This window comes from Salpingoeca rosetta (assembly GCF_000188695.1).
Source record: "Salpingoeca rosetta unplaced genomic scaffold supercont1.24, whole genome shotgun sequence".
Taxonomy (NCBI): Eukaryota; class Choanoflagellata; order Craspedida; family Salpingoecidae; genus Salpingoeca; species Salpingoeca rosetta.
Genome location: NW_004754910.1, coordinates 1,039,406 through 1,049,154, shown reverse-complemented (window position 1 = coordinate 1,049,154; position 9,749 = coordinate 1,039,406). Strand labels below are relative to the sequence as shown.

At 56.9% G+C, this 9,749-nt stretch overlaps 4 protein-coding genes across 4 annotated transcripts in view; 1 reads left to right on the top strand and 3 right to left on the bottom strand.

Moving 5' to 3' along the window:
• PTSG_08722 (uncharacterized protein) overlaps positions 1-3,410 on the top strand; it is a 7,460-nt gene extending 4,050 nt beyond the window's left edge. Inside the window, exons 12-14 of the mRNA XM_004990459.1 lie at positions 85-1,674; positions 2,002-2,704; positions 2,836-3,410. Of these exons, the coding sequence (XP_004990516.1) occupies positions 85-1,674; positions 2,002-2,704; positions 2,836-3,156 (2,614 nt within the window). The 3' untranslated portion in view covers positions 3,157-3,410. The remainder of the gene's footprint in view (positions 1-84; positions 1,675-2,001; positions 2,705-2,835) is intronic.
• A 677-nt stretch (positions 3,411-4,087) lies between these two features.
• PTSG_12780 (uncharacterized protein) lies at positions 4,088-4,880 on the bottom strand (the record flags this gene model as incomplete). The annotated part of the gene is made up of 2 exons (XM_004990458.1): positions 4,088-4,719; positions 4,745-4,880. The coding sequence occupies 2 exons, from the start codon at positions 4,878-4,880 to the stop codon at positions 4,088-4,090; spliced, it is 768 nt and encodes a 255-aa protein (XP_004990515.1).
• Positions 4,881-4,956: 76 nt separating this feature from the next.
• PTSG_12779 (uncharacterized protein) lies at positions 4,957-5,760 on the bottom strand (the record flags this gene model as incomplete). The annotated part of the gene is made up of 2 exons (XM_004990457.1): positions 4,957-5,343; positions 5,368-5,760. The coding sequence occupies 2 exons, from the start codon at positions 5,758-5,760 to the stop codon at positions 4,957-4,959; spliced, it is 780 nt and encodes a 259-aa protein (XP_004990514.1).
• A 791-nt stretch (positions 5,761-6,551) lies between these two features.
• Positions 6,552-9,749, bottom strand: part of PTSG_08720 (ubiquitin-activating enzyme E1) — a 9,392-nt gene continuing 6,194 nt past the window's right edge. The window contains exons 16-24 of the mRNA XM_004990456.1: positions 9,634-9,734; positions 9,454-9,503; positions 8,878-9,274; positions 8,388-8,633; positions 8,087-8,191; positions 7,792-7,902; positions 7,533-7,611; positions 7,282-7,373; positions 6,552-7,070 (exon numbers count right to left, since the gene is read on the bottom strand). Coding sequence (XP_004990513.1) covers positions 6,834-7,070; positions 7,282-7,373; positions 7,533-7,611; positions 7,792-7,902; positions 8,087-8,191; positions 8,388-8,633; positions 8,878-9,274; positions 9,454-9,503; positions 9,634-9,734 — 1,418 coding nt within the window. The 3' untranslated portion in view covers positions 6,552-6,833. The remainder of the gene's footprint in view (positions 7,071-7,281; positions 7,374-7,532; positions 7,612-7,791; positions 7,903-8,086; positions 8,192-8,387; positions 8,634-8,877; positions 9,275-9,453; positions 9,504-9,633; positions 9,735-9,749) is intronic.

The window sequence follows — 9,749 nt, the reverse complement described above, 5'->3', positions numbered from 1 at the left end:
GTGCTACGTGTGTGTGAGTGCTACCCCCCCCAAACCCTTACCCTTCTCATCCCCACCCTTTTACTCCCAACATCCCCCCAACAGGTACGCGGTGTACCTGCTGGTGTTCTCGATGGAGGACCTGCTGCACCAAGACGAGAGCAAGCGGACAGAGGCGTGGGAGTTTATGGAGCACTGGTTGTCTTCTCTCCACCTCCATGCAAAAGGCGCGCCCGTCCTCATCGTCGGCACCTTCGCTGATGTGGTCAGTCAGCGGAAGCAACATGAGCAGATCTCGCGTGACATCCACAGCCGCCTGCGCCACAACCCGGCCTTCGCTTCTGTTGTGTACAACAGCAAGCACAAGCTGTGGTTCTGGCCCGTCGACAACACCAAGTCCATCGGCGACCCCATGATCCAGGACCTGCGCCAGACCATCTCCTCCACAGCCTTAGCGCAGGAGTACGTGAGCCAGGAGGTCGCTGTACCCTACCTCCACCTCTACGACAAGCTCAACGCCATTGCCCGCGACGAGAAACGGCCGCTGCTCACGTTTGACGAGGTGGTCCAGATTGCGCGCACCTGTGGGCTGCGCACACGTGAGGAGACGAGAGCCTGCCTCCAGTTCCTGCACTTGTACTCCATGGTGCTCTACTACGACAGTGTGCCAGGCATGGAGGCCTATGTGATCCTGAGCCCGCAGTGGGCGGTGGACACGATGACGCGCGTTATCCGCACGTTTGGCCTGCACGACGACGATGTGCAGGGGCCGGAGGTGCGGGCACTTGGCGCCAGCGTGTGGGACGACCTTGTCGACCGCGGCATCCTGCACCGTCGTCTGCTGGAGGTGTTGTGGAGAGACGTGGACAGCAACTTGGTTGACCCGTTCCTGCGCCTCATGATGCAATATGGGCTGTGCATTGAGTATGCATCACCCAAGCTGGTGGACAGCCGCAGAGCGCTCGCCCGCACCAACTCCGGCCACGGTGACAACGATGGTGTGAGCAAGGGCAATGACGCACACCAACGCCAGCAGCACCAGCAGCAGCAATACCTGGTCCCAGCCATCCTGCCGATGACGATCCGCCACAGCAGCAGCACGATGGAATCTGTCACTCTGAGCACGACAGCAGCACAGCAGGTCAATCCATATCTTGGGTTTGAGGAGAAGACGGCGTATGTCACCTTTCGCCTGAAGCAGTTCAAGACAGAGGCGAGCGTGCGTGTTGAAGACGCACAGCATGCGTCTTTCCTGCCAGAGGGCCTGTTTACGGTGGTGTTAGCGCATGTGATGACGCATGCACAGCACGGCGCATCGCAGCAGCCCAAGCTGAGTCGCACCCACGCCATCTGCTTCATGGAGTCGACCAAGCTTGAGTTGCAGCTTGTGCCGGCTGTTGGCGGCATCAAGATGAAGATCACGAGTGCGCAGCCACGCGCCATGCTGCATATGCTGCACAAGATGATTAGCGAGGCCGCCAGAGAGCGCTATCCCGAGCTGAAGAGCAGCCTGTTGTTGCCGTACGACGACAAGACGCTGCTGTTCTTCGAGGATGTGCTGCACCACCACAAGAGCAAGCAGGACATGTGGGTGGACGAGCAGCTGCTGCCGCCCGATGACCTTGTCGCCAAGTATGGCCCTCTCTTGCCCGTACTCGGCCTGCAGGACAAGTACGACGTCTTCATCAGCTACAGGTGAGCTGTGTGTGTGTGTGTGTGTGTGTGTGTGTGTGTGTGTGTGTGTGTGTGTGCAAGTGTGTGTGTGTGTGTGTGTGTGTGTGTGTGTGTGCGCGTGCGTGTGTGCGTGTGTGCGTGTGCAAGTGTGTGCGTGTGAGCGTGTGCAAGCGTGTGCGTGTGCGTGTGTGTGCGTGTGCGTGTGTGCGTGTGTGTGTGTGTGTGTGTTTGTGCCAGTACGTGTCTGTCACCTCCACCAACTCGCCACAACTAATGCATGCAGTTTACCGTTATCTCATCACGACCTTTTTCAACCCCCCCCCCCCCCCTCTCCCGCAACCACAACAGGCAACGCGCCAGCAGTGGGCTGGTGATGGCGCTGCATCCGCGCTTGGAGCAGCGCAACCTGGTGGCGTTCCTGGACGCCAACAACCTGGAGACGGGCCTCAACTTCAAGTTGTCGTTCATGACGGCGATTGGGCTGAGTCTGGTGGCGTGCCCCATCGCGTCTGCTGCCACCATCATGCAGATGAGGCAGCTGCAGCACAGCGACTACTGCGACAACGTGCTGCTGGAGTGGATGACGATGCTGGCGCTGCACGAGTTCCAGCGGGCGCACGAAGAAGACGAGGAGCAGCAACACGCCAAGATCCGCCTTCGCCGTGTCGTGCCCGTGATTGTTGGCAGCGCGTGGCACAATGTGAACGATAGCAGCAGCATGAGCAGGGCCGAGGTGAGCGAGTACGACTCGTTTGACCGCCTGAAGCGGCTGGCGATGACGTTGCCAGATGTTGTAAGCAAGGAGACAGCCGTAGCGCTGGACCAGTATTTCACGCAGGTGCTACACTTGCCACCGCCACAGCAGCACAAGAGTGTACGTGAGACTGTGTTGTCACTGTTTGACATTGACGCGGTGGTTGCTTTGAATGCTGTTGTGGACCGCACGTCACAGCTGCGCGACATTGCAGAGAAGGTGCGCCAGGTTGCCGTCTCTGCCAGAAGCGACGAACAAACAACGCAGGAAGCAGGCACAGCACGTCGATCCACGCAGGTATGGTATTTTTGTGTGTGTGTGTGTATGTGTATGTGTGTGTGTGTGCGCGCGTCCATGCCTGCAGGCGCATCCCTGGCAGCTTGGCGTTCACACTCTGTTTCACCCACCCCTTTCACCCACATATCCAGCAGTCCTCCTTGTCGCTCTCGTCCACCACCGCGACAACTCCTGCTCCACCGCCACCCGCCACCCCATCTTCCTCCTCGTCCTCCTCATTGCCATTTGAGCCAGATCTCGTTCAATGGCTCAACCGCCACTCGCTGCTGCCGCACGTCGAGTCCGCCCTGGTGGAGCACGGCATCGACTGCCTGGAGGTGCTAGTCGTGTCTGTTCATGAGGATTTGCTCACGATGCAAATGTTGAAAGGTGCGGGTGTGAGAGTGGGCCACGCAGTCAAGCTGGTGCGAGAGGCAATGAAGTGTTATGTGGACGCAAGCTCAGCGTATTAGCTCTTGGCCACTTGCCTCGTGGCACGCCCTTTCTTCTCTTTCACCACCGTCCATTTTGTGGCTTCTATTCTCTCCTCCAGTCCTGTCACCGTGGTGCAGTTGTTACATTTCGTCCATCACCCACTGTTCTGTTACACGCACGCCAGTTGTGGTTTCCTTCCTTGACGCTCGCTTGTGTTCCACTGCTCTGTGCTACTGCTGCTGCTGCTGCTGCTGCTGCTGCTGTTGTTGTTGTTGTTGTTGTTCTTCTTGTTGTTGTTTAAGTTGTTGTTGTTGCTGTTGTTGTTGTTGTGGTTGTTGTTGTTCGACTTGTCATCAACAGATGCGTTTGTTCTTGTGCGCACAATGGCTGTCGGTCTTCCCTCCGTGACCTGGCCCCGTTTCGTTTCATGATAAACACACACACACACACACACACACACACACACACACACACACACACACACACACACACACACACACTCACTCACTGGCTTGGTTTGTGCATCTTCGCTTCTACACTGAATTCAGTGTATTTGTGTTGGTGGCACAGGCGGACAAAGGCGGACACACAGACACACACAGACACAAGCACACACCGACACGCAAGGCGCACTGTGTGGAGGAACGAAAGGGAGCGGCGAAACAGCTTCAACGTCAATGAACAGATACAAGGCAACGGAAAGTGCACAGCAAGCAAGCAAGAGAGCAAGCAAGCAAGGCAGAGCAAGCAAGCAAGGCGGTAGCCAGTGTTAGGCGGGAAAGAAGCAAGAACATTAGGCGGGAAAGAAGCAAGAACTTGCGAAATCAACAACAACAACAACAACAACAACAACAACAACAACAACAACAACAACAACAACAACAACAACAACAACAACAACAACAACAACAACAACAACAACAACAACAACAACGAAGTGCAACTCCATCCACAAACTTGACAAGGCACTCACACGCGCAGCACTGGGCCGGGCTGGACGCGAAAGCCACTGTCACGGAAAAGGCGCAGCACATGGGATGAGCCCAACCGCTGTGCCACTTCGGACCAAGTGAACAACAAGAAGACAGCGGGCACAGCATCCGTAGGCACGGCCACATCATGCCGAACTTGGATGTAACGAGAAAGAGAAGAGGACACAGACAGGGCGTCTTTGAATTCAGGAAACTTGCTGAGGTCGATGCCGCTGCCGCCGTTGATGGTGTTGAGAAGGAAACAAGCCTTTTCACTGTGCCACTCTGACTCGTCCTTGCGCCACAAGAACCTTGACACTGACCGTGTGGTGTCTCCGAGGAACCGCACATTGCGGCAACTCTCTTGCAGTGTGAAGACCCGTACAGCAGGCTTGTACTGAGGAGGTTCGCGCACCGGAACCATATCAGGGCGTGGTTCGACGAGCACGGGGCGTATGGGCTGGGGTTGATCAAAGTGCACGCTGGCAACTGCCAGGAGTAGGCGTTGGGCGTCCAAGTCCTGCAACTCCTGGTCCACGGCATCGAACCGGTCAGCAAAGTCGGAGACGCAGACCTCAAGGCTGCACTGCTGCAAGATTCCCTGACACTTTGGTAACTCATCGCGACAAACTGGGAACCGGCAGGAGGGAGACACCTTGCCCGCATGCTTGTCGAGAAGGTCTTGGGTCACGAGTGCATCGCCAGGACGGGTTGAGTTGGCCAGCGAGATAAAACGGGCTGCTTTCTCGGTTGACAAGCTGAACGCCGCCCTGATGAGTCGAGGACGCCATGATCTCGCGGTGTGCTGCACACGCCGTGAGCTGTACCTTGGTGCCTTGTTTACAGATGAGTTGTCGGTCGCAGCGGTCAGGGCGGAGTCGACTTCATTGTCTCCTCCGTCATGCCGAGCACGACCAGTTGCAGGTGTGGCAAGAAGTCAGCCAGTACATCCAATGCTGCGGAAATATCTGGCTGCACCACGTCAATCTTCGATTGTATCTCCTTCAACGCCTTGTGCAGCACACCCAGGTGATGCGGGTCTGCGTCGTGTGCCGAGAAGTGCGCCGAGCACAACGCGTCGAGGCTCTCCAATGCACAAAGCGGATCAGACAGCAGGCTGGAGTGTGCAAGTAGGGTTCGTGCTCCTCGCAGCAGGGTGCGGGCGCTGTCTGCATCGGGGCGGTCCAGGTCGACATAATAATCGTCGGTTGGGATGGCACTGGCTCGCAGCCACATCCAGCTGTGAAGGCGAAACTTCGCTGCCACGAAAGAAAACACGTGGCACTTATCAAGGCCGATCCTGTGAGGCCAATACTCAGGATGGGTCGGGGGTGGTGCTGAGGGATCGCGAATGAAGATGTGGCGATTCTTGAAAGGATCTTGAGCACCCCAAATGGCGCCGCTGACAGGCGCTGATGGCCAAGGGATAAGGCTGAAGTGGCCTTCCTCGCCGTTGTTGTCGAATACAACTGCAGCGCCGATGGCGCCCAGGTCGGTGTTGATCGGCAGTTCAAAGCCAAAGAAGATGGATCGCTTTGTGACCTCGTCCTTCCTGTTCGACGTGCCTTTCGGTGATCTCTCTCGCGTCACGTCGTCCGGCGTCACAAACGTGTCTTGGTATAAGTCAGGTGTGTGCAGATAGCCAGAAGAGGGAGTGGGTGGTGGGGCCATAGCGGTCACCGCAAGCTTTGAGCAACCTTTATGCTCGTGGGGTGGGGCTGAACAGGCTCAGTCACTGTCTTCAAGCCTGCGTCTGTGGCAGGTAGGTCGCGTCGAAGCGACATGCCGCGCACGCTGGTGTGGGCTCCGTCCAGGAAATAGGGAGGGTGCTTGGCTTCTCCTGGGAGCTTGAATGCGCCACACCAGAGCGGTGCCACTTCGGACAGCTGATTTGGATTGTCGCTCTTGACAACGGGGTGGACCTGCGATGGTTTCACGGTGCGGTAAAGAGGTTGCGGGGTCTTGAGGAACACCTCGAACACAGCGAGAGCGCTTGTTGTTGTATAGAGGTCGTGGTGGTCGTCGAGGCGTGCTGCGGTGGTGTCTTCACAAACGAGCAATTCATCCGCTGTGAGTGGGGGGCCAGTCGGTGGTTTGTGTGTGTGTGTGTGTGTATGTGTGTGTGTGTATGTGTGTGTATGTGTGTGTGTATGTGTGTGTGTAGGTGTGTGTGTGTGTGCTTGTGTGTGTGTGAGTGTGTGTGTGCTTGTGTGTGTGTGTGTGTGTGTGTGTGTGTGTGACCACCCTGGCACCTGACAGCAGCAGCAACAACAACGACTACCACCTCTTTCCTGCCCTCCTGCCCTCGCCTTCCTTGCTGCCCGGCTGGCCGCCCACCCACAATAACCATTTGCGTGAGGCTTAGGGGATACCCCCGCCTGCCGCCAACTCCCCGGGGGTTTGTAATTGAAGGGACGAGTGTGTTGGCTCATCTCCCTCTCCTCTCGCCTCACTTCCCTTGCTCTCTCTTTCCTCTCACGTGTTGCTTGTCTTCCCTGAACCAGCGCACAACACCACTCTGTAATAACGTGGACGGAACACAAAAGAAAGGTCAAACCACAAGAGGCTCTGACAGGTGTGGGGAAGAGAACGGAACGGCTGTTGCAGTGGACAGAGCAACAGCTTGAGGATGTGCGCCACACAAACACACACACACACACAAACACACACACACACACACACACACAACAACAATGGGGGGCGTGGTGACAGCGTCGCCATCCTCGTTTGTCAGGGCGACATCATCAAACACCGTCGCCATCCTCGTTTGTCAGGGCGACATCATCAAACACCAGCAGCTTCTTCTTCTTGGTGTCCAGGCCTGCCTCCTGTGCCAGGCGCTTGATGCTCTTGTCGGTTGGCGCGTCGCCTTGGCCCGTGGCTTCGGGCATCTTGCCAGAGCTCCTTGCCTTGCGCCACGCCTGGATGAGGGCGTTCACCTGCGTCCCGCCAGTTTTCATGATCTGGCGCATCGCATCATTCTGTATGCGCGTGCGTGCGTGCGTGTGTGTGTATGTGTGTGTGTGTGTGTGTTTGTGAGGATTCACAAGTGGGTGCGGTTGAGACTCACAGTAACTGCTGCCAACTCACACGCTCAAACACACACACACACACACACACTCAAACACACACACACACACACATTCCGACACACTCTTCCCCCTTCTGCGTGGCACCGCGTTGGGCACGTACAACGGAGATGTCGATTGGCGGGAGCTTGGAGTAGTCAATGGCAGGCTTGACAGGGTACACCTTGCGCTTGTTGATGAACCACGCGGCAACATCTGTACATCATGGAAAAAAAAAGAGGAACGGCATCAATTTGTGTGTGTGCGTGTGTATTCGTGTGTGTGCGTGTGTGTGCATGTGTGCGTGTATGCCGGAACCAAGGTCATCGCCCTCCCTTCTACATCACACACACACACATCTCCTTGACGCCATACCGAGGCCGTGTTCGTCCTTGAAGAACTTGATGACTTCGCCGAGGTTCGACAGCTGCGCAGGCACCTTCAGCTTGTCCCACTGCACACACACACACACACACACACACACACACACACATATGCACGTGCATGCAGTGAGCAGACGGGATGAGAGCACGAGAGGGTCAAGATGGGACATGACTGCTCTGACTACACAAAAGCCATACACAGCACTTTGTGTTTGCAACGCAGATGGCACCACCATCACCACTCTTCTGACCTTTGTGAACTTGGGCGGGTGGCAGACGGTCTTCTCCTCAACCATGAAGTCGTCCACATCCGGCGCCGTGTCGCCGACAGCCTCAAGCTCAGCCTCAGCCTCAGCCAATGCCTGGTGGTGGCATTGGTGGGAAGGGAGTCAATAAGCACATGCCTCTGATCCCTCCCTCCACAACACACACACACACACACACACACACACACACACACACACACACACACACACACACACACACACACACACACACACACACACACACACACACACACACACACACACACACAAAGACCAGCACCTTGTCAACGGCGTTGATAGTGTCGTCGCTCGCTTTCCCAAAGGCGGACAGCTGCTGCTTGAGCGCACGAAGAGTCTGCAGCTTCTCCTCTGATTGAGACAAATACTGGCAAACGCGACGACAACAAGGACATGGTGGTTGCACCGTGAGCAGAACATGAGAGTGTCACGCCAGTCATTTTAGTCCACGATCAGTTGGCAAACGATGCACTACCCTACACCACATCATCCAGGACCACCCTAACATCCACCATCCACCATCCACCATCCGTCACCCCACCCCACCCCATCATCATCGTCACCTTGTTGAACTGCTGCACGGCCGCCTCAAAGCTGCCCGAGTCGAGCTTCTTCTTGGTGGACGATGTGAGCTGCTTGGCGGCCGGCGGCTCAAAGAAGAAGTACGTGTTGGCGCCGAGGTTGTAGTTGGCGTTGCGGTACGCCTCCAGCGGCTTGTGCTGCACTAGCTTGTACAGCTCCAGCATGACGAGGCCCGTCACAGAGGCCGTCGACGTCGCAATCGCAGGGATGATCCGCCCAGCGATCATCTGCCGCAGAAGCAAGTGGAGGGAAAACATGGGAGATGTGAGATGTGAAGGAGCGGAGGCGATGGATATTGTTCTTTGTGAGATAAATGATTGGTGATCAAAGCACACACCTACACGCACACACGCACACACGCACACACACACACACACACCTACACACGCACAAACACACACACACGCGCGCGCGCGCACACACACACACACACAGACACACACACACACACACAAACGCACACACACACACCTTGCACTTGTGGCGGGTGGCTGTTGGGATGCGGTAGTTGGAAGCGCGGAGGTTGGCGGCGGCGGCGATAAAGTCAATGTGGAAGTTGTCATCGTCGTCCTTCTCAAAGTCGAGCGGCTCCACCGTTGCGCTGCCGACGTTCTTGGCGATGGTCAGCACCTCCCCCTTGAGCGCATCAAACGCGGCCTGCGGGTCCTCGTCCTCCGCCTCGTCCATCGCAGCACCATCGTCGTCGCCATCACCAGCGTCATCATCGCTGCCACCGCTGCCGTCTGTGGTGGCGGCCGCCTTGCTGTCGTCGTCGAGGTCGCCGACCTTGTGCCGCACGTACGGCGGAGGATCGCGGCCACCAACCGTGGACAGCAGCCACGACTCGTCACGGTACTCCGCCATCCACCTGTGTACGCGCAGAAAAGGAGGGCGTGGGTGACCGAGGTGACGGAGGTGATACACGTTTGCAGAGAGCGCGCGCGTGCGTGTGGATGTATGTGCATGTGTGTGCATCTGTTGGAAGCCTTGAATGCTTTCAACACTGCGTCGAACACTCCAAGCAAAGCCCATGCCATCACGGCTCACCGCTTGGTATGGAGCTTGTTCTCCTCGCTCGGGTACTTGGTAGGGTGCACCTGAACATCGGCGCACATGAGGCAGTGATGTCAGCATAAACGACTGCACACAACTGCCACCACCCGACCCCAAGCAACCCCCACCAACATCTAACCCCAAAGCAAACAACGCACCCCACAGCCAGCCCACCTTGAAGACGCATGCGTAGAGGTTGGCGGCAGCAATCAGAAACTCCTTGTGCAGCGGATTCTGCGGATCAAACACGAGCGCCTCGGGGAAGATCTTGTGGCCTTTATGGGCAGCAC